Raw genomic sequence first — 24,273 nt, 5'->3', positions numbered from 1 at the left:
ATGTTGCACTTTATAGAAATATTAGGGCAGATATGCAAAAGTTTAATCAAAGACTTAGGTTTTAATGTGAATGTTAACAAAGAAAGGGAGAGCCAGAAATGAAGATTAAGGAGGGAATTCAGAAATTGGAGCATGGGCAGTTGAGGATGTGACAATTAGTGGAGAAATCAAATGCAGAACGTTTAAGATACCAGAATTGGAGATCCCAATTATCTTTGAGAGTTGGAGCAGTGTGGGAGATTATAGAGATATAAAAGGATTTTAAGACAAGGTTCGAATTATACAGTTGAAGTTTTATTTATGCAAAAGCTAAGGTGTAGTTAGCTTTTAACTACCCATCAGTAGTTGGTGAAAGGTGCATGATGTGTTGGGTAAGAGTGACCATAATAGAAACATAGAAACATAGAAAATAGGTGCAGGAGTAGGCCATTCGGCCCTTCGAGCCTGCACCGCCATTTATTATGATCATGGCTGATCATCCAACTCAGAACCCCGCCCCAGCCTTCCCTCCATACCCCCTGACCCCTGTAGCCACAAGGGCCATATCTAACTCCCTCTTAAACATAGCCAATGAACTGGCCTCAACAGTTTCCTGTGGCAGAGAATTCCACAGATTCACCACTCTCTGTGTGAAGAAGTTTTTCCTAATCTCGGTCCTAAAAGGCTTCCCCTCTATCCTCAAACTGTGACCCCTCGTTCTGGACTTCCCCAACATCGGGAACAATCTTCCTGCATCTAGCCTGTCCAATCCCTTTAAGATCGTATACGTTTCAATCAGATCCCCCCTCAATCTTCTAAATTCCAACGAGTACAAGCCCAGTTCATCCAGTCTTTCTTCATATGAAAGTCCTGCCATCCCAGGAATCAATCTAGTGAACCTTCTTTGTACTCCCTCTATGGCAAAGATGTCTTTCCTCAGATTAGGGGACCAAAACTGCACACAATACTCCAGGTGTGGTCTCACCAAGGCCTTGTACAACTGCAGTAGTACCTCCCTGCTCCTGTACTCGAATCCTCTCGCTATAAATGCCAGCATACCATTCGCCTTTTTCACCGCCTGCTGTACCTGCATGCCCACTTTCAATGACTGGTGTATAATGACACCCAGGTCTCGTTGCACCTCCCCTTTTCCTAATTGGCCACCATTCAGATAATAATCTGTTTTCCTATTTTTGCCACCAAAGTGGATAACTTCACATTTATCCACATTAAATTGCATCTGCCATGAGTTTGCCCACTCACCCAACCTATCCAAGTCACCCTGCATCCTCTTAGCATCCTCCTCACTGCTAACACTGCCGCCAAGCTTCGTGTCATCCGCAAACTTGGAGATGCTGCATTTAATTCCCTCATCCAAGTCATTAATATATATTGTAAACAACTGGGGTCCCAGCACTGAGCCTTGCGGTACCCCACTAGTCACCACCTGCCATTCTGAAAAGGTCCCGTTTATTCCCACTCTTTGCTTCCTGTCTGCTAACCAATTCTCCACCCACACCAATACCTTACCCCCAATACCGTGTGCTTTAAGTTTGCACACTAATCTCCTATGTGGGACCTTGTCAAAAGCCTTTTGAAAATCCAAATATACCACATCCACTGGTTCTCCCCTATCCACTCTACTAGTTACATCCTCAAAAAATTCTATGAGATTCGTCAGACATGATTTTCCTTTCACAAATCCATGCTGACTTTGTCCGATCATTTCTCCGCTTTCCAAATGTGCTGTTATCACATCCTTGATACTGACTCCAGCAGTTTCCCCACCACCGACGTTAGGCTAACCAGTCTATAATTCCCCGGTTTCTCTCTCCCTCCTTTTTTAAAAATTGGGGTTACATTAGCCACCCTCCAATCCTCAGGAACTAGTCCAGAATCTAACGAGTTTTGAAAAATTATCACTAATGCATCCACTATTTCTTGGGCTACTTCCTTAAGCACTCTAGGATGCAGACCATCTGGCCCTGGGGATTTATCTGCCTTTAATCCCTTCAATTTACCTAACACCACTTCCCTACTAACATGTATTTCACTCAGTTCCTCCATCTCACTGGACCCTCTGTCCCTTACTATTTCTGGAAGATTATTTATGTCCTCCTTAGTGAAGACAGAACCAAAGTAATTATTCAATTGGTCTGCCATGTCCTTGCTCCCCATAATCAATTCACCTGTTTCTGTCTGCAGGGGACCTACATTTGTCTTTACCAGTCTTTTCCTTTTTACATATCTATAAAAGCTTTTACAGTCCGTTTTTATGTTCTCTGCCAGTTTTCTCTCATAATCTTTTTTCCCCTTCCTAATTAAGCCCTTTGTCCTCCTCTGCTGAACTCTGAATTCCTCCCAGTCCTCAGGTGAGCCACTTTCTCTGGCTAATTTGTATGCTACTTCTTTGGAATTGATACTATGGTGGAATTCTTCATTAAGATGGAGAGTGACATAGTTAATTCAGAAACAAAGGTTCTGAACTTAAAGAAGGGTAACGTGGAAGGTATGAGACATGAATTAGGTAAGGTAGACTGGCAAATGACACTTAAAGGGTTGACGGTGGATATGCAATGGCAAGCATTTAGAGATCGCATGGATGAACTACAACAATTGTTCATCCCAGTTTGGCAAAAGAATAAATCAAGGAAGGTAGTGCACCCATGGCTGACAAGGGAAATTAGGGATAGTATCAATTCCAAAGAAGAAGCATACAAATTAGCCAGAAAAAGTGGCTCACCTGAGGACTGGGAGAAATTCAGAGTTCAGCAGAGGAGGACAAAGGGCTTAGTTAGGAAGGGGAAAAAAAGATTATGAGAGAAAACTGGCAGAGAACATAAAAACTGACTGTAAAAGCTTTTATAGATATGTAAAAAGGGAAAGATTGGTTAAGACAAATGTAGGTCCCCTACAGACAGAAATAGGTGAATTGATTATGGGGAGCAAGGACATGGCAGACCAATTGAATAATTACTTTGGTTCTGTCTTCACTAAGGAGGACATAAATAATCTTCCAGAAATAGTAGGGGACAGAGGGTCCAGTGAGGTGGAGGAACTGAGGGAAATACATGTTAGTAGGGAAGTGGTGTTAGGTAAATTGAAGGGATTAAAGGCAGATAAATCCCCAGGGCCTGATGGTTTGCATCCCAGAGTGCTCAAGGAAGTAGCCCAAGAAATAGTGGATGCATTAGTGATAATTTTTCAAAACTCTTTAGATTTTGGACTAGTTCCTGAGGATTGGAGGGTGGCTAATGTAACCCCACTTTTTAAAAAAAGGAACCGGGGAATTATAAACCAGTTAGCCTAACATCGGTGGTGGGGAAACTGCTAGAGTCAGTTATCAAAGATGTGATAACAGCATATTTGGAAAGCAGTGAAATCATCAGACAAAGTCAGCATGGATTTGTGAACGGAAAATCATGTCTGACGAATCTCAGAATTTTTTGAGGATGTAACTAGTAGAGTGGATAGGGGAGAACCAGTGGATGTGGTATATTTGGATTGTCAAAAGGCTTTTGACAAGGTCCCACACAGGAGATTAGTGTGCAAACTTAAAGTACACGGTATTGGGGGTAGGGTATTGATATGGATAGATAATTGGTTGGCAGACAGGAAGCAAAGAGTGGGAATAAACGGGACCTTTTCAGAATGGCAGGCAGTGACTAATGGGGTACCGCAAGGCTCAGTGCTGGGACCCCAGTTGTTTATAATATATATTAATGACTTGAATGAGGGAATTAAATGCAGCATCTCCAAGTTTGCGGATGACACGAAGCTGGTCGGCAGTGTGAGCTCTGAGGAGGATGCTAAGAGGATGCAGGGTGACTTGGATAGGTTAGGTGAGTAGGCAAATTCATGGCAGATGCAATTTAATGTGGATAAATGTGAGGTTATCCACTTTGGTGGCAAAAACAGGAAAACAGATTATTATCTGAATGGTGGCCGATTAGGAATAGGGGAGGTGCAACGAGACCTGGGTGTCATTATACACCAGTCATTGAAAGTGGGCATGCAGGTACAGCAGGCGGTGAAAAAGGCGAATGGTATGCTGGCATTTATAGCAAGAGGATTTGTGTACAGGAGTAGGGAGGTACTACTGCAGTTGTACAAGGCCTTGGTAAGACCATACCTGGAGTATTATGTGCAGTTTTGGTCGCCTAATCGGAGGAAAGACATCCTTGCCATAGAGGGAGTACAAAGAAGGTTCACCAGATTGATTCCTGGGATGGCAGGACTTTCATATGATAAATGACCGGATGAACTAGGCTTATGCTCTCTGGAATTTAGAAGATTGAGGGGGGATCTTATTGAAATGTATAAAATCCTAAAGGGATTGGACAGGCTAGATGCAGGAAGATTGTTCCCAATGTTGGGGAAGTCCAGAATGAGGGGTCACAGTTTGAGGATAAAGGGGAAGCCTTTTAGGACCGAGATTAGGAAAACCTTCTTCACACAGAGAGTGGTGAATCTGTGCACTTCTCTGCCACAGGAAACATCTGAGGCCAGTTCATTGGCTATATTTAAGAGGGAGTTAGAAATGGCCCTTGTGGCAAAAGGGATCAGCGGGTATGGAGAGAAGGCTGGTACAGGGTTCTGAGTTGGATGATCAGCCATGATCATACTGAATGGTGGTGCAGGCTTGAAGGGCCAAATGGCCTACTCCTGCACCTATTTTCTATGTTTCTATGTGAGATTGGATTATTGCCGCCTTGTTTCGGTTAAGAGGAATAACAGTTCTACTACACTAAGTTTTTTGGTTTTGAACTCCTTTCTCATACTTTTCATGAAGCCAATTTTTAATTTTTTTATTATAGAATCAAGAAACAGATATGGACTGATCAAAAGGAAATGAATCAACCAGAATGTGTGGAAATAGCCAAAATCCTCACACTTAAACCCAATAGGTAACAAAACTTTCAATTCTGAGTTCCACATCTGATTATATAAACTAAACCATTATATTGAAATAAGATGGATTGCAATGGACAAATAAAATTGGATCATTTAAAGATGTGTTCCTAACTTTAACAGTGGGGTGGAAACCTCCATGGAAAGAGTGGAGAGGAGCTCTGATTCATAATTCTAGATTGATATCAAAAGTGATACTCAGACAAATGGATGTCTTTATGCCCTTTCCCATCAATTGTTTTCTAGGATCTCTAAACCCTCTTCTGCTACATGGGCATAATTATCTCATTGATACCCTGTTATGGAAGAAAAGCAACAATGTACCCAATAGAATGGATTAGAAATAAATATCAGTTTTGGTACGAAAATAAAATTTTGACTGCTTGCCGGGGAACCTCTCAGTTTCTTGAGTCCCTCATTTTCTTTCAATGCATTCTGATAAATTTTCAAATGACTTGTGGTACAATTTGATATCGTGTAAAAAAGTTTTAAATTGAATTAAATAATAGAACAAGTTAAATTACCACAGCAGTTGTAAACAAAGGTGATTAAGGATGGAGTTGTAGTCAATAAACAATGTACGAGCCATTACTGCTGCAGAGATGAGTGATAGTGTTTGCCATAAACATGCTTTAGTGGTCAGTGATTTGTCTTGTGCCAAAGTTGACCAGGAAGTTGGAGTTGATGTGTGCAATGATCAGCCCGTCGAAGTACTTCATGACGGTGGATGTCAGAGCCACCAGGCACAGTGAATAAGGCACGATACCTTTTTTTTTCCCCCCCAAAGGTATTAGGATGATATAAGAAATAATAAGAAATAATATTCTGTGTGTAAGAAATAATATTAAATCATTGGAAAGAGATGACATAGGATTGGAAGGTGTAGCGTCTCTATGGGTTGAGTTAAGAAATGGCAAGTGTATGGCAGTTGTATACAGGCCTCCAAACAGCAGCCGGGATGTGGATTACAAATTACAGCAGGAGATAGAAAAGACATGTCAGAAAGTCAATGTCATGATAATCATTGGGGATTTTAACATGAAAGTGAATTGGGAAAACCAAGCCAGTACTGGACCTCAAGAGAGAATTTGTAGAATGTCTAAGGGATGGCTTTTTAGAACAGTTTATTGTTGAGCCCACCAGGGGTTCGGCTGTGCTGGATTGGGTGTTGTTCAATGATCCAGAGGTGATAAGAGAGCTTAAGGTTAAGGAACCCTCAGGCAACAGTGATCACAATATGATCGAGTTCACATTGAAATTTGGGAGGGAAAAAATAAAATCCAATGTGTCAGTATTTCAGTGGAATAAAGGAAATTACAGTGGCATGAGAGGGGCACTGCCTGATGTTGACTCGAAAAGGACATTTGCACAAATGGTAGCAGAGCAGCAATGGCTGGAGCTTCTGCGAAAAATTAGAGAAGTACAAGGCAGATATATTCCAAATAAGAAGAAATTTTCAAAGGGAAGGAGGACACTACTGTGATTGACAATTGAAGTCAGAGCCAAAGTAAAAGTAAAAGAGAGGGCGTACAAGGAAGCCAAAGCTAGTGGGAAGATAGACAACTGGGAGGCTTTTAAGAAAACTTGCAGAAGGAAACTAAGGTGGTCATTATGAAGGAAAAGATGAATTATGAGAGGAAGCTGACGACTAATATCAAAGAAGATACTAGAAGTTTTTTTTAAGTATCTAAAGGGTAAAAGAGAGTCGAAGGTAGATGTAGGACCAATACAAAATGATGCTGGAGATATTGTAATGAGAGATGCAGAGATGGCAGAGGAACTGAATGCGTATTTTGCATCAGTCTTCACAGTGGAAGACGTCTGCAGTATACTGGACATTCAAATGTGTCAGGGAAGTGAAGTTTGTGCAGTGAAAATTATGACTGAAGATGATAAGGAAGCTTAATGGTCTGAGGGTGGATAATTTTCCTAGACCCTCGGGTTTTGAAGGAAGTAGCTGGAGAGATAGTGGAGGCATTAACAATGATCTTTCAAGAATTGATAGATTCTGGCATTGTACCGGATGACTGGAAAATCTGCTTTTTAAGAAGGGTGGGAGGCAGCAGAAAGGAAACTATAGACCTGTTGGCCTGACATTAGTGATTGGGAAGTTGTTGGAATCGATTGTTAGGAATGAGATTACGGTATACCTGGAGGCACATGATAAGATCGGCCAAAGCCAGCATGGCTTCCTGAAAGGAAAATCCTGCCTGACAAACCATTGCAATTCTTTGAGGAAATTACAAACGGGGTAGACAAAGGTGATACAGTAGACATGGTGTACTTGGATTACCAGAAAGCCCTTGACAAGGTGCTGCACAAGAGGCTGCTTAGCTAGGTAAGAGCCCAAGGTATTATTGTGAATTTACTAGCATGGGTGGAGCATTGGCTGGTCAGCAGAAAACAGAGTGGGAATAAAGGGATCTTATTCTGGCTGACTGCCAGTTACCAGTGGAGTTCCACAGGGGTTGGTGTTAGGACTGTTGATTTTTACGATGTATATCAATGGTTTGGACTATGGTATTAATGGATTTGTGGCTAAATTTGCCGATGATACTAAGATAAGTGGAGGAGTAGGTAGTTTTGAGGAAACAGAGCCTGTAGAGTGACTTAGATAGTTCAGGGGAATGGGTAAAGAAGTGGCAAATGAAATACTATGGTGGAAAGTGTATGGTCATGCACTTTGGGGGAAGAAATTAACAGGCAGACTATTATTGGAGAGACTTGAAAATGCTGAGATGCAAAGAGACTTGGGAGTCCTTGTGCGGAATACCCTAAAGGTTAACCTCCAGGTTGAGTCGGTGGTGAAGAAGGAGAATGCAATGTTGGCATTCATCTCTAGAGGTATAGAATATAAGAGCAGGGATGTGATGTTGAGGCTCTATAAGGCCCTCACGAGACTATACTTGGAGTATTGTGTGCAGTTTGGGGCTCCTTATTTTAGAAAGGATATACTGACATTGGAGAGAGTTCAGAGAAGATTCACAAAAAGGATTCTAGGAATGAAAGGGTTATCATAGGAGGAACATCTGACAGGTCTGGGGCTGTATTCCCTGGAGTTCAGGAGAATGAGGGGGGATCTCAGAAATATTCTGAATGTTAAAAGGTCTGAACAGATTAGATATGGCAAAGTTCTTTTCCATGGTAGGGGATTCTTGGACTTCGGGATTGAAGGACGTCCTTTTAGAACTGAGATGCAGAGAAATCTCAGTTAGTGTCATAAGGGGGCAGCTGGGAGCGGACCCAAATGCAAGACAGACATTGAAGTACTCGGAACAGGACTAGAGTAGGGACGGGACTGGATGCAGACTAGGAGCTGGGACAAGAACACAGACTTGGGCTAGGACTTGACTAGGAAAGCGTGCCCTGGACGAGGATCTAGGAACTTGGAACCTGGACAAGGACTCCGAGCCAGAGACTGGACAAGGACCCGAAACCTGGGTCTTGACTCGGCCTCAGACCCCGGATCTAGGCGAAGACATGACGTGGCTGCAAGACTGGATGTGGCTTGGGTTCCTCAAGGTGAGGACATGACGAGGTTTGGGTTCGGACTCTGAGCCAGAGACTGGACAAGGATCAAGAACCTGGGTCTTGACTCGGGCTTCGGAACTAGGCGAAGACCTGATGTGGTCTTGGGAAACGAACCTCGGAACACAAAGCTGGAGCGCAGGGCCTTGGCCGAGGGAGAGACCGGAACGCAGGGACAGGAAAACAGAGACCCCTCCTTGGGAACAGGACGTAGGGCCGGGACTCATACACGAAATGCTGAACACGACAAGACCGTTCCCAACACTGGGTAGCTGTAAACAGCCAGACCTACCTAGCGAAGGTGTGGACACAGAGAAACAGTTCCCAACACTAGGCAGCAGCAAACAGCCAGACCTGCCCAGTGAACGGTGAATACAGAGACAGTTCAAAACAACGATAGACAGTTCCTTGTCTTGCTCCGGCAGTTGAACTTGACAGCTGTACAGGCAAGGGTTCAGGCAGGGCTCCAGGAGGAAGGAGAAGGGAAGGGAACAGTCCAGTAATTGAAGCTAAACCCAGGAGCTATTTATGTAGCAGCCCAAAATCAGAACCATGTGCTTCAATTAAGGCACACAACAGGACAAGGGAAAACTGGAAAACCTGGAATAGGATCGATGGACGAGACCATGAATATTTAGTCAGAAGGTGGTAAATCTATGAAATTCATTGCCACGTGCGGCAGTGGAGGCCAAGTCATTGGGTGCATTTAAGGCAGAGATAGATAGGTTCTTGATTAGCCAGGGCATCAAAGGATACGGGGTGAAAGCAAGGGTGTGGGGATGACTGGAAGAGTTGGATTAGCCTATGATTGAATGGCGGAGCAGACTCAATAGACTAAAAGGCTCCAACAATTCTAGTTTAAATTCTCCCCAATAGCCTTAGCAAACCTCCCTGCCAGGATATTGGTCCCCCTCATATTGAAATGCAACCTATCCTTTTTGTACAGGTCAGACCTGCCCCAAAAGGGGTTCCAATAATGCAGAAATCTGTATCCCTACCCCCTGCTCAAATCCCTCACCATGCATTTATCCTTCACCCCACTCTATTCCTATACTCACTGTCGTGTGGCACAGGCAGCAATCCCGAGATTACTACCTTTGAGGTCCTGCTTCTCAGCTTCTTTCCTAACACTCTGTAGACTGTTTTCAGGACCTCCTACCTTTTCCTACCTATGTCACTGGTACCAATATGTACCACAACCTCTGGCTGTTCACCTTCCTACTTCAGGATATCGTGGCCACAATCAGAAGCATCCCAGACCCTGGCATCTGAGAGGCAAACTACCATCTGTGTTTCTTTCCTGCGTCCTCAGAATCACCTGTCTGCCACCTAACTATAGAGCCCCTATCAGTGCTGCCATCCTCTTCCTTTCCCTACCCTTCTGAGCCACAGGGCCAGACTGTATGCCAGAGATGCAGCCACTGTTGCTTTGCCTAGGTAGGTTGGCCCCTCCGACAGTACTCAAACAGGAATACTTACTGTTAAGGGGGACAGCCATTGGGGTACTCTCTAGTATCTGACTCTTGGCCTTTCCTCTCCTGACTGTTACCCACTTATCTGTCCCCCAAGGCTCCTAGTGTGACCTCTTGCCTGTAGCTCCTCTCTATCACCTCCTCACTTTCCCTGACCAGACAAAGGTTATCACGCTGCATCTCCAGTTCACTAACCAAATCCTTAAGGATCTGTAGCTCGACACACCTGTGCAGATGTGGCCATCCAGGAGGCTGGGAGCCTCGAGCCTCCTGGACATCCCACATCTGACCCCCAGTACAGAACACTGGCCTCACAGACACACTTCCTGTTTCTTTTCTTCACAAGTAACTTACCTCACCTCGCCGCGTTATTGCTGAAGCCCCATTGAGCCAAAGCCCTCTACTCCGACGCCCTCTACTCTGACTCCCTCTACTCCATCACCCACTCCTCTATAAAGCTGTCTTCCTTTTGCATTCCTCCCACCGGTCTAACTTGTGACATACACACGCCAGCGCAGTCATGCCTCGATCAAAACTTTTTCTTTTCCCAGCATACCATCACCTTCTATTCTAATATCACTTTGTGGTTCGAATTTAAATTTCATAGCAATATTTGCGTTCGATATTTACTCATTGAATCATTCTACTACAAGCTACTTGGATGTATTCCTCAACAATCTCCTTAACTGTAGTGTATTCACCAGCAGGACTGGACGAAGGGTTTTGGCCCGAAACGTTGACTGTACTCGTTTCCATAGATGCTGCTTGGCCTAAGTTCTTCCAGCATTTTGTGTGTGCTGCTAGGCAGGCTTCACTCTCTTGCTTCTTCTTTCCTCTTTGGTGGGCTGCCACGTAACTGGCCTCTTACAGTACTGTCTCTAGCAACTGTTGTACCCATCCCATCGATTTCAGGTTCTGACAAATTTAATGATAACAACTCCTCTAATACTCTCATGTCCCTTCTCATCCTGAGTTTATAAGGGATGGAACCTTTTGAAGATGCCACTGTATTCCCTATTATCATTAAGGCAAAACTACCTGCCATGTTGCTGCACCATTTTTGCAATCGTATTTTGTAGTTGTCACAAAAAACTGTGGGTCAATTGTTTAAGAAGAATAACATATACACACACACAAATATATACATATACACATACACACACACGTATACACACACAAACGTACACACATATACATACATACACACATATACATACATATACTGGCTTCTTACCATGTGAACCTCTTGAAAGCCTGGGAGGAAAGAAGCAGCCCTCCTTCCATCAGCTCTCTATTGGCATGCCAGGTGATTGAGGAAGATGACTCTGAAGGTGTAGTGGAGGCCTGGAAACAGCCTGCCAAGGTGGATCTCTCTCACCTGGATGGTAAGAAGCCAATTGAATTGCAAGTCATATTCGACACCTTCCCTCAGTTGTTCACACAGAAACCAGGCCATACAGACGTGTTGCAGCATGCCATCCGAGTCAAACCAGGTCAGAGTCCAGTACAGCAGGCATGCTACCGAGTACCAGAACGTCTGGTGAAGGCGTTGAAGGAGGAGGTCCGCTTGACGTTGGAGCTGGGACTCATCGAACCACCTGAAAGTGAGTGGAGTAGCCCTATTGTCATTGTGCTGAAGAAGGATGGATCTCTTCGCATTTGCAATGACTTTAGGAAACGGAATGCCATCTCATTTTTCGATGCCTACCCGATGCCCCGGATTGAGGAGCTGCTGGAGAGGATTGGGAGAGCCAACTACATCACCACCTTGGACCTCTGCAAGGGGTATCAGCAGGTCCCCGAGTCCTGGCCCCTCACTGCATTCAGGATCCCTCTAGGCCTCTTTCAGTTCACGGTAATGCCCATTGGCTTACATGGTGCCCCAGCCACACTCCAGAGGCTTATGGACAGAGTGCTGCAAGGCTGTGAGGACTGCAGCACTGCCTGTTTGAATGATGTGGTCATTTTTAGCCTGACCTGGGAGGAACATCTGGAGCACCTTCGTCGATTCCTAGGTGTAATCATTGTGGCAGGACTTACACTCAACCTGCAGAAATATGAGTGGGCCAGGCAGGAAACCCGGTACCTGGGGTATCAGTTGGGGAGAGGAGAAGGCCAGCCTCAGGTGGATAAAGTTGAGGCCATTCTGAACAGCCCCAGGCCCCGTACCAAGACCCAGGTCCGGTCTTTTCTTGGCCTAGTGGGCTCGTACGGACGGTTCATCCCTCACTTTTCAACCCTGGCATCCCCATTGACCAACCTCACCTGCAAGTTGGCCTGTAATCCTGTGGAATGGAGTGAGGAGTGTGAAAGTGCCTTCCAGGGCCTGAAGGAGAAATTATTTTCTTCCCCTGTGTTGCAGAGTCCTGACTTTGAACGTCACTTCCTGGTGCAGGTGGATGCCTCAGGTGTAGGCATCGGGGCAGTACTGGCTCAGGGAGAGCCAGGTGGGGAACGTCCTGTGTTATATCTCAGCAGGAAACTTCAACCTCGTGAAACCCGGTACTCCACAATCGAGAAGGAGTGTCTGGCAATCAAGTGGGCGTTGGACAGCCTCAGGTACTACCTTCTTGGGAGGGAGTTTGACCTCCAGACGGACCACAGAGCCCTGACCTGGATCCAGACCTTGAAGGACCAGAATGCCAGGGTGACTAGGTGGTACCTGGAACTTCAACCTTTCAGGTTCTGTGTGCGGCATAAAGCAGGCAAAGAGAACATCACAGCAGACTTCCTGTCAAGCCGGCCAAACATTGCCGCAGCAGGAGAGGAGGGTGGTAATGTGACGAAGGCCCCTCACTGACTACGGAGGGCACATGGCGCACTCGGTAAAACACTCATCCCCAGCAGTAATAGTGACTGGGTCTGAAACAGAGCTGCTGCACAGAGCTGTCTCATATAGAGGCAGCAGCAACCTGCACAGGTGTGCTGATGGTGGAGGATAACATTGTTAATTGGATAATTGAGTTAATTAGCTTTTGGTCAGTCTAGGGGGAGGGGCTTAGCAGTTTTAAGCCTCAGGTTACCAAGGCTTTGGGGGTTAGTTTTCTTTTGAGTTTAGACTGAGTGTAGCTATATGTATATATACACATATATATATATATATAGACATACACACACACATATACATATATACACACATATACACATATACATACATATACACATATATATAGCTACACTCAGTCTAAACTCAAAAGAAAACTAACCCCCAAAGCCTTGGTAACCTGAGGCTTAAAACTGCTAAGCCCCTCCCCCTAGACCAACCAAAAGCTAATTAACTCAATTATCCAATTAACAATGTTATCCTCCACCATCAGCACACCTGTGCAGGTTGCTGCTGCCTCTATATGAGACAGCTCTGTGCAGCAGCTCTGTTTCAGACCCAGTCACTATTACTGCTGGGGATGAGTGTTTTACCGAGTGCGCCATGTGCCGTCCGTAGTCCGTGACGGGCCTTCGTCACATTACCACCCTCCTCTCCTGCTGCGGCAATGTTTGGCAGGCTTGACAGGAAGTCCGCTGTGATGTTCTCTTTGCCTGCTTTGTGCCGCACACAGAACCTGAAAGGTTGAAGTTCCAGGTACCACCTAGTCACCCTGGCATTCTGGTCCTTCATTGTCTGGATCCAGGTCAGGGCTCTGTGGTCCGTCTGGAGGTCAAACTCCCTCCCAAGAAGGTAGTACCTGAGGCTGTCCAACGCCCACTTGATTGCCAGACACTCCTTCTCGATTGTGGAGTACCGGGTTTCACGAGGTTGAAGTTTCCTGCTGAGATATAACACAGAACGTTCCCCACCTGGCTCTCCCTGGGCCAGTACTGCCCCGATGCCTATACCTGAGGCATCCACCTGCACCAGGAAGTGACGTTCAAAGTCAGGACTCTGCAACACAGGGGAAGAAAATAATTTCTCCTTCAGGCCCTGGAAGGCACTTTCACACTCCTCACTCTATTCCACAGGATTACAGGCCAACTTGCAGGTGAGGTTGCTCAATGGGGCTGCCAGGGTTGAAAAGTGAGGGATGAACCGTCCGTACGAGCCCACTAGGCCAAGAAAGGACCGGACCTGGGTCTTGGTACGGGGCCTGGGGCTGTTCAGAATGGCCTCAACTTTATCCACCTGAGGCTGGCCTTCTCCTCTCCCCAACTGATACCCCAGGTACCGGGTTTCCTGCCTGGCCCACTCATATTTCTGCAGGTTGAGTGTAAGTCCTGCCACAATGATTACACCTAGGAATCGACGAAGGTGCTCCAGATGTTCCTCCCAGGTCAGGCTAAAAATGACCACATCATTCAAACAGGCAGTGCTGCAGTCCTCACAGCCTTGCAGCACTCTGTCCATAAGCCTCTGGAGTGTGGCTGGGGCACCATGTAAGCCAATGGGCATTACCGTGAACTGAAAGAGGCCTAGAGGGATCCTGAATGCAGTGAGGGGCCAGGACTCGGGGACCTGCTGATACCCCTTGCAGAGGTCCAAGGTGGTGATGTAGTTGGCTCTCCCAATCCTCTCCAGCAGCTCCTCAATCCGGGGCATCGGGTAGGCATCGAAAAATGAGATGGCATTCCGTTTCCTAAAGTCATTGCAAATGCGAAGAGATCCATCCTTCTTCAGCACAATGACAATAGGGCTACTCCACTCACTTTCAGGTGGTTCGATGAGTCCCAGCTCCAACGTCAAGCGGACCTCCTCCTTCAACGCCTTCACCAGACGTTCTGGTACTCGGTAGCATGCCTGCTGTACTGGACTCTGACCTGGTTTGACTCGGATGGCATGCTGCAACACGTCTGTATGGCCTGGTTTCTGTGTGAACAACTGAGGGAAGGTGTCGAATATGACTTGCAATTCAATTGGCTTCTTACCATCCAGGTGAGAGAGATCCACCTTGGCAGGCTGTTTCCAGGCCTCCACTACACCTTCAGAGTCATCTTCCTCAATCACCCGGCATGCCAGTAGAGAGCTGATGGAAGGAGGGCTGCTTCTTTCCTCCCAGGCTTTCAAGAGGTTCACATGGTAAGAAGCCAGTTGACCAGTTTTAGCCTGACCTGGGAGGAACATCTGGAGCACCTTCGTCGAGTCCTAGGTGTAATCAATGTGGCAGGACTTACACTGAACTCGCAGAAATGTGAGTGGGCCAGGCAGGAAACCTGGTACTTGGGGTATCAGTTGGGGAGAGAAGTCTGGCCTCAGATGGATAAACTTGAGACCATTCTGAACAGCCCCAGGCCCCGTACCAAGACCCAGGTCCGGTCTTTTCTTGGCCTAGTGGGCTGGTACTGATGGTTCATCCCTTACTTCTCAACCCCGGCAGCCCCATTGACCAACCTCACCTGCAAGTTGGCCTGTAATCCTGTGGAATGGAGTGAGGAGTGTGAAAGTGCCTTCCAGGGCCTGAAGGAGAAATTATTTTCTTCCCCTGTTTTGCAGAGTCCTGACCATGAACGCCGCTTCCTGGTGCAGGTGGATGCCTCAGGTGTAGGCATCGGGGCAGTACTGGCTCAGGGAGAGCCAAGTGAGGAACGTCCTGTGTTATATCTCAGCAGGAAACTTCTGCCCCGTGAAACCCGGTACTCCACAATCGAGTGGGCATTGGACAGCCTCAGGTACTACCTTCTTGGGAGGGAAATGACCTCCAGATGGACCACAGAGCCCTGATCTGGATCCAGACCATGAAGGACCAGAATGCCAGGGTGACTAGGTGGTACTTGGAACTTCAACCTTTCAGGTTCTGTGTGCGGCACAAAGCAGGCAAAGAGAACATCACAGCGGACTTCCTGTCAAGCCTGCCAAACATTGCTACTGCAGGAGAGGAGGGTGGTAATGTGATGAAGGCCCGTCACTGACTACGGACGGCACATGGCGCACTCGGTAAAACACTCATCCCCAGCAGTAATAGTGACTGGGTCTGAAACAGAGCTGCTGCATGGAGCTGTCTCATATAGAGGCAGCAGCAACCTGCACAGGTGTGCTGATGGTGGAGGATACCATCTTTAATTGGATAATTGAGTTAATTAGCTTTTGGTCGGTCTAGGTGGAGGGGCTTAGCAGTTTTGTGACTCACCATCCCACTGCTGCCACCATATGTCACAAAAACTGTGGGTCAATTGTTTAAGAAAAATAACAAGATGGCTTGCGTCGCAAAACGAGATTGAGGTGCTGTTATCTACCTCAAAACAAGACAAGAACTGGAAAAAAAACAATATATATAGCTACACTCAGACGAAACACAAAAGAAAACTAACCCCAAAGCCTGTCTGTCTGTATCTTGTTTTACAGTGGTTGGCATCCAGCTTAATGGTGCATTACCGCCACCCTCTGCTCCGGAATCACACACACACTTCACCCTCCCATCTTTGACCATCCTAGTATCCTATTCCTGTTTATTCATCATATCCTAGAAAAAACCCCTGTACCCCTTAAAAATGCTAAAAATACCCAGACTTGTGCTCTCTCACCCATGCCCAGCAACCCTTTTAATGTGAATTCCTGCATCCCCGACTCTCTTAATTTATTTCTCATCATCTCTCTGTATCCCATACTTCCTGCAACACAGAACTACATGTTCTACTGACTCCTCTTCCTGACATACCTCACACAATCCTGTCTTGTGTTTCCCTATCATTTTCAATGTTTTGTTTAATGCACAGTGCCCCAGCCTTAACCTAGTCCACAGTTTCCTCTCTTCTGTTTCCATTACCTACCCTAGTAACTGCAATACTCTTTTGTATTTGATATAAATGCCTCCCTTTCCCCTCCCTGTCCCATCTTTCTTGCCACATTCGCTTGACTTTTTCCCCAGATTACACACTTAACCTCTGCTTTACTGATACTAATGTGCATTTCCACATTTTCTTTCTTTAACACCCTCTTTGCCAACTCAACCACCCTCTCATTCCCCTTCACCCCTACATGTGCTGGAACCCATAGAAATTTTACCTGACCTCCCTGATTTGCAATTCTTGTAACTAACTGAAGGACTTCATAAAGTACATCTTGCCGACTGTTTGTGTGAAAAGACCTTAAACTTGCTAGAACTGAGGATGAATCTGAATATCAATGCTTTGGCTTGTCTGGCTTTCTGCACCCATTGCAACACAACCAACACTGCCAGCATCTCCACTGTAAACACCCCTAACTTATTAGATGTTCTTCTGCTGATTCCAATTTCTTTTGCTGGTATAGCCACCCCAAACCCTGTCACTCCTGTTTCAGGTTCCTTCGCACCATCCGTATAAATATGAGTATAATCACTATACTTTTCCATCACATGACAGTTAAATGCATTTACCAAATCTGTTTTATATTTTTCTTTCCTTTTTACCTCTAACAAATGCCAGTCTATATCAGGCCATACAAGCTTCCATGGAGCTACAACCGGATAAACTACTGAAGGACTTATCCTCAGATCAAACACTCCACATTCTTTCGCGATATCATTCCCTACCTGACTAAAGGTATCCCTCTGAAACCTCCCATTTTCCCAGCACTCCTGCAACATTCCTTTAGTAGGGTGAGAATCATTGTACCCCTGCAAGTTAGCCCAGTAGTTTGCCATCAGTTGCATCCTTCTTAGTTCCAAAGGCATTATTCCCATTTCTACCTGTAGGGCTGACACTGGTGACGTTTTAAAAGCCCCACTGCACACTCTCAAGGCCTGAGCCTGAATCACATCCAGTTTCCTTATAAGAGACCTAGCTGCTGATCCATATACTATATTTTCATAATCCAATACAGATCTCACATCTCACTAAAGCCACATACATTCTCTTCAATGCTGAACAACTTGCTCCCCATTCCCTACCAGTCAAACATCTCATCACATTTATTACTTTTTTACATTTCTCCTCAACTTTCCTGATATGATCTGCCCATGTTAATCGTGAATCAAATATAACTCCCAGAAATTTAAATGATGCAACCCTTTCTAATTCAACCCCATACATCCTTAATTTCTTCCCTACCTCAACCCTTTTCCTAGTAAAAAATACAGTTTGAGTTTTATCTACTGAAAATCTACATCCCCAATCATAACCCCACTCCACCACTTCATCAATTGCTTCTTGTAGTTTCCTGATTATATGGTCCATGTTCCTGCCTCTTTTCCACAAGGCCCCATCATCCGCAAACAGTGACCTACCCATATCCACTGGTACCTTTGTGAAGACATCATTGATCATAATGATGAAAAGTAACAGGCTAATCACACTACCTTGAGGTGTGCCATTTTCCACTATGTACTGTTTTGATAATTCTGATCCAATCTGAACTCGAATTTTTCTACCAAACAAAACATCTTTAATCCAATTAAAAACTCTCCCACCAACCCCCATCTTGTGCAGTTTAATTAATAATCCTTCCTTCTACATCACATCATAGGCTTTTTCAATGTCAAAGAACACTGCCACTACTGACTCTCTATTTGCCTGGGCCTTCCTTATTTCAGTCTCTAACATTATCACTGAGTCCATGGAATTCCTTCCCTTTCTAAAACCACTCTGATAACTTGCCAGCATTCCCCTTTTCTCAAGCTCATATGATAACCTTTCAGTTATCATCCTTTCCATTATCTTACATATACTTGATGTTAATGCAATTGGTCTGTAGCTAGTGGGTTTTGACAGATGCTTGCCAGGCTTCCTTATTGGAATTACTACTGCTTCTTTCCATGCACTTGGTAATCTTCCCTCCTCCCACACTCCGTTATAAAAATGCAGCAACTTCAAGAGCGCTCCTTCTCCTAGATTTTTTAGCATCACAGAGCATATCAGATCTTTCCCTGGGGAGGTTGGTCTCAATCTCTTTATTGCTCTCACCATTTCTACTAATGTAAATGGATCATCAATTATATCATCTGTTCCTTCCCTCCTGCTTAACACACCTGGGTGTTGGCTCATTATTCTTTCCCTTCTTCTCCCTTCTTCAGACAAATTTTCTGAACTGTGTATCAGTACAAATGACTTGGCCATGACCTCAGCCTTATCCCTACTGGAAACTGCAGTTTCCTCCTCAGATATCATTACTGGATATTCCCATTCCCTTCTATCTCCTCCCATCCTCTTAATCATTCCCCATATCTCTCCCATAGGTGTTGTTCTTCCTACCTTGTCGCAAAAACTCCTCCAACTTGCCCTTTTAGCTTGACGTATAGTTCTTCTCACCACTGCCTGTGCTTTCTTATATTGAACCAAATGCTGCATATTATGGGTTCTTTTAACTAGCCTGAATGCTCTATTTCTGTTTTTTACAGCCTGACAATATTCCTCTGTCCACCATGGTACCAGTTTTCTATTCATCCTATTTTTACTCCTAGGTATAGATCCTTCTGCTGCCATAATAATTGCTAAAGTCACCTGACTGTTTAATTCATCTACATTTCCAGAAATATCAATCTCTGTCAACCCTTCTTCACTCAACTTCTGGAACTTACCCCAATCAGCTACCCCAAAGTCTGTCGTTGTCGTTGTCGTTGTCGTTGTCGTTGTCGTTGTCGTTGTCGTTGTCGTTGTCGTTGTCGTTGTCGTTGTCGTTGTCGTTGTCGTTGTCGTTGTCGTTGTCGTTGTCGTTGTCGTTGTCTTACAGCAGTTGGCATCCAGCTTAATGGTGCATTACCACCTACCCCAAAGCCTTGGTAACCTGAGGCATATAACTGCTAAGCCCCTCCTCCTAGACCAACCAAAAGCTAATTAACTCAATTATCCAATTAACAATGTTATCCTCCACCATCAGCACACCTGTGCAGGTTGCTGCTGCCTCTATATGAGACAGCTCTGTGCAGTAGCTCTGTTTCAGACCCAGTCACTATTACTGCTGGGGATGAGTGTTTTACCGAGTGCACCATGTGCCGTCCGTAGTCCGTGACGGGCCTTCGTCACAGTAGTGTTTGTTTTATCCTTTCCAAAATTCCACTGTGGTCTATAGGGTACATGAAATCTCTGCTTCATCCCTAAAAGTGCCAAGACATCTTGTATTATCTGGGCCGTGAAATGTGTGCCTTGTTCCGGTTTGTTACTCTGGGGTAGCCCACAGCGAGTGAATAACCTTCCTGATAAGACTTTTGCGGTGGCCTTTGCTGTGTTTGCCTTAGCCAGGAAAGTTTCCTCCCATCTATTACTAATAGAATATATTTGTACCATCCTCAGGTGGGCAGTAAGGGACTGATGTAATCTATCTGCAAATTAGTCCAAGGCCCTTCCACTGGTCTGGTGTGTCAAAGGGCTCCTTCCTTTATATTTCTCTCAGGATTATATTGTACACAAATGTTGACATAATTCTCTACATCATTCTTCATCTTAAGCCACCAGTCCACTTCCTTGATCTTTTCCAGAGTGCCTGGTGTCCCCATAGATCATGGTACCAATAGATCACCTGGTTTCTTCCTTCCAAAACTTCCTTCATGACATGAAGTACAGCTCCATCTTTGACAAGCACTCCCGAGTACTCTATGTATATTTCAGATAATTTTAAAAATTCTTATATAACTTGCTTCTGATCCTTTGTTAAATTCATAACTTTAATCTGTTGTTCCTTCTGCCTCCCAATATCCCCAATCTGTGGCTGCCATTCCTCCCCAAATAAAGCACCTTGCTTTGCCAGTTCGTCCGCCTTTCTATTTTCCTCAGGAGATGATTTGGAGTGGGATTTCACCTTTATGATTCCATACTTTTTCCCTTTGCCTCCTCAAATATATATTGTAATAAAGTAGCAGATGGGAGGGGCTTCCTGTCAGCTGAAACAAGCCCTCTGGCTTCCCACAGAGGCAAATGTTCTGTAGGGCTGTTCCAAACATACATACTATCAGAGTGTAAGACTGACCCTGGCAGAAAACGTTCTGGATGGCTAACAACATATGCTACAGCTGCCATTTCTGCTGCCTGTGCACTCATGGTTTTGTGTAACTTTAAAGCTATACTATACCTTTCCTGGCCATGTTCATCCTCTACATATATGCCACACCCAGTTCTCCTCTCACTATCCTGTACTGATGAGGAGTGATGTACAAAAATTTTAAAATAAGGTTTTTCTTTTTCCTTTGTGCTTTTGTTCTCAGGCATTACTCTATCTGATCTGCTTTCACCCCCTCCTCTTTGTTCTGACACAAATGGACCCTTGCAATCATTTGCTCTCATAACTTGACACTCATGTTCACTTCCTTGGTATACCGGGTTTTTGGCTAACATGAAGTAACGTTTATTCATTTTACACTAATATTTCTCCCTTGCAACAGCAATGTCCATTCTAGCAATTCTGTTTTGGCTTACTGAGCCATCTTTAATCCTTCCATCTGGCAGTAATTGTATGTGGGTATGTTCTGTCAGTATGTAAGTGGATTAAGTCCCACTATGTAGGCAAAATGTTGTACCACCCAGAAAACTGCCAGCAAGTGTTTTCACATACAATATACCCCTGTTCGACTGGTGAGAGCATGCATGATGCATACGTTACTGATCTTAACTTCCCATGCATCTCCTGTAACAGCACTGCTGAGAGGGTGGGTATCAGTTGTAGCCATCTCCAATGAGAATGGTTCATTCGGATTTGGGATTTTTACAGTACGCACAGTGGCCAGCACTTGCTTTAGAGCTGTGATGGCCTGGGTGTGTTCTGATTTCCATTCCCATGCAACATTCTTTTTCAGTAATTCCACTAAAGGAGCCGTGTTTGTGGAAAATCCATCAATGTGATTCCTACAGTATCCTACCAGCCCCAGAAAGGACCGCAGCCCTTTCAGGTCTCAGGGAATAGGCAGTTTCATAACCGATTCTACTCTTTGCTTATCAATTTCTCTTTTTCCCAGTGTCAAGATTATTCCCAAATTACAAACTTCTTGTTTCATCGCCTTTGCTTTTTAAGAGTTTACCTTTAATCCCAATGCAAATATTAATTGCAACAATTCTGTCAATAACTGATTATGTTCCTGCTTGGTTTCAGTCTGCAGAAGTAGATCATCTTTGTATTGTACCAAGCACTAAGGTTTTGAAAACTGTTTTAATCCTTTGCCAATGCACTGGTGAAATATAGATGGGGAATTATGGAACCCCTGTGGTAGGGCAATCCAAGAAAGTTCCTGAAACGTAAATGCAAACTTGTATTGACACTCTCGTTTTAGTGGGATAGACCAAAATCCATTATTTATATCTAAAACTGTGAACCATTGTGCTCTTTCATTCTGTTTGGCCACTGTCTCCAGGTTTGTTGCTACAGCTGGGGCTGTTAATCGGGTTACTTTATTCAGCTCTCTATAGTTTATTGTCAACCTCCAACTACCATCTGGTTTCCTCATTGGCCATATAGGTGAGTTACTAATGGAGACTACAGGCCTCAGTACCCCTTGTTGTACCAAACTCTCTATTACCTTACCTACATCTTCCTCTGCTTTTTGGGAGACCCATATTGCTTTTGTGGTTTGGTGTCTAAACCTTGTATATGCACACTGACAGCCATCCTTCCTCAGTCGTGCTTGTGCCTTGCAAATGCTCCTCAGTTCTGTGCAATAATTTGCTGCACCTTCTGATCATTGCTCATCTCCTCCAGTTTTATCCACACTTCACCCATTGTGCATACTCAATCCCGATATTCTCTTGCTGGGATCTGCATGTGGTATATTTTGTTCATGCTAGTTGGCATCTACCAAATCATACAATTAACTGATTCAGAACAAAGCCCTGCTTCGGCCATGTAATCACTCCCCAGTATATGTTCCTGATCCCAGGGTAATTCCACCAACACTATCGAATGTTCCGATGCTATCTGTCCTACCCTTACTTCCAATGGTGCACTCACATGTCCCACTTGTGAATGTCCTGTGAATCCACTGAGGATAATTTTACCTTGTATCTCCCAATTTGCGTTATTTACATTAGTGGCTTGGGATCCTCTTGTGTCCCATAAAAAGGTAACAGGGCAGCCTCCAACCCTACCACTCACTGGAGGTCTTCCAGTTTCATCCCACCTTGTGTCACACTCCCATGTTGGTGAGTCCTGACACCATCATTGAATCTGTATTTGCCGACAAGTAACTTTTATTGCCACAAGTATAAAGCATGTGGGTTCACAAACTAACTACCAGTGTGCACCCCACTAGAATCCCTGACGCTCCATGAACAGTCAATGAAGAGGAGAGGCGTTACGCGGGAAAACAGTCTATGCTGGCCAGGCATTCCTTGTGGTCCTGATCACCATGTGTCCACGGGGTCCTCCCTATTGGCAATGGTTGGTCTCTGGTTGCTAGAGTGTATTCACTGCTACGTATTTGGAGCTCCTGACTCTTGTACTGTTCCTAATCAATTGAACTGGTGGATCTCTGTCCCATCGGCTCAAGGTCACCTGCCCTACCCGGGCCACCTTCTTGCTGGTTCTTGTACAGGGCTACAACCAGCATTGTTTCATAGTTCTGCCCTACCCAGCCTTGTGTATTTGTGTCTTTCAAATCTGGCTGGTCCAAAGCAGTTAAATGTGGTGACCCAGACATAGTCTGATGAGATTACAGATTGTTTCTTTGGTAGGTCTGGTATTTTACATAATAATTAGCTACTCATCTGAGAATGGCCTCAGATTTAACAGGTCATTACCTGAAGTTCCTTGTGTCCGCATTGAATTGTTCTAATTAGATTGTTCCAGAGTAAGAATCAGTTCACAGAATGAGGGGGAAACAAAGACAATTGGTTTGTCTGCTTTCCCTGTGCTTTATTTGTCAAATCCACAAATTGCACTCTGTAGTTTCTACATGGCCAACAAGCTGATCGAAAAACCCATTTGTAGGCCACGGGTTGAGTTCAGTACAGAGACGAGTGAACCTCGCGGAGCAGCCCGCTGAATGGGTTTGACCTTCACCTCTGGCACCAACACTCAATCTGGCCCAGCACTTAAATCAATCAAACCTCTGGTCTTTCCTCATTCCTGGGCCCCATCACCTTGACTCTGCCTCATCTCCATTCACCTCTCCTCAGTTCAGCATCCAAATCCACTCCAGCAATGGACAAACCTTTCCCGCCTTCGGGCCTGGGTCTCACCGCCTTGATTCTGGCCGTACACGCCACACCACAACCATTCTTCACCTTTGAGACTTCAGTTCACACCACAAAAATGCCAAGTGATCCAGGTAGTTTGAAAGCTCAGCTCAGAAAGGGAAGTTACAGGCTATTGATTGCAATGATCATTTACCAGAAAGAGTGTGATTAACAAAGTAGGTAGTAGTTTTCTTTGTTTTATTTGCTACAGGCGAATAGTCCCTGTGCTTCATCTGCACCATCTTAAACTGGAAACGTATCTGAAAGAGAGTGGGAACAGACTACTGTGCCTCTGTAACGTTTTCTACCATTCATCAGGATCATGACTGATCTTCGATCTTCAACGAATTTTCCAGATTCAGCCATTGAGTTCCAAAGGGAT

The 24,273-nt window shown here is 44.9% G+C and overlaps 1 protein-coding gene across 1 annotated transcript in view; it reads left to right on the top strand.

The window, feature by feature from the left end:
* LOC134343620 (alpha-2,8-sialyltransferase 8F-like) overlaps positions 1–24,273 on the top strand; it is an 84,091-nt gene that overhangs the window by 1,141 nt on the left and 58,677 nt on the right. The window contains exon 2 of the mRNA XM_063042387.1: positions 4,797–4,886. Coding sequence (XP_062898457.1) covers positions 4,797–4,886 — 90 coding nt within the window. The remainder of the gene's footprint in view (positions 1–4,796; positions 4,887–24,273) is intronic.

This window comes from Mobula hypostoma, chromosome 3 (assembly GCF_963921235.1).
Source record: "Mobula hypostoma chromosome 3, sMobHyp1.1, whole genome shotgun sequence".
Classification (NCBI taxonomy): domain Eukaryota; kingdom Metazoa; phylum Chordata; class Chondrichthyes; order Myliobatiformes; family Myliobatidae; genus Mobula; species Mobula hypostoma.
The sequence above is the reverse complement of the archived record's forward strand: the minus strand, read 5'-3'. Positions and strand labels throughout refer to the sequence as shown.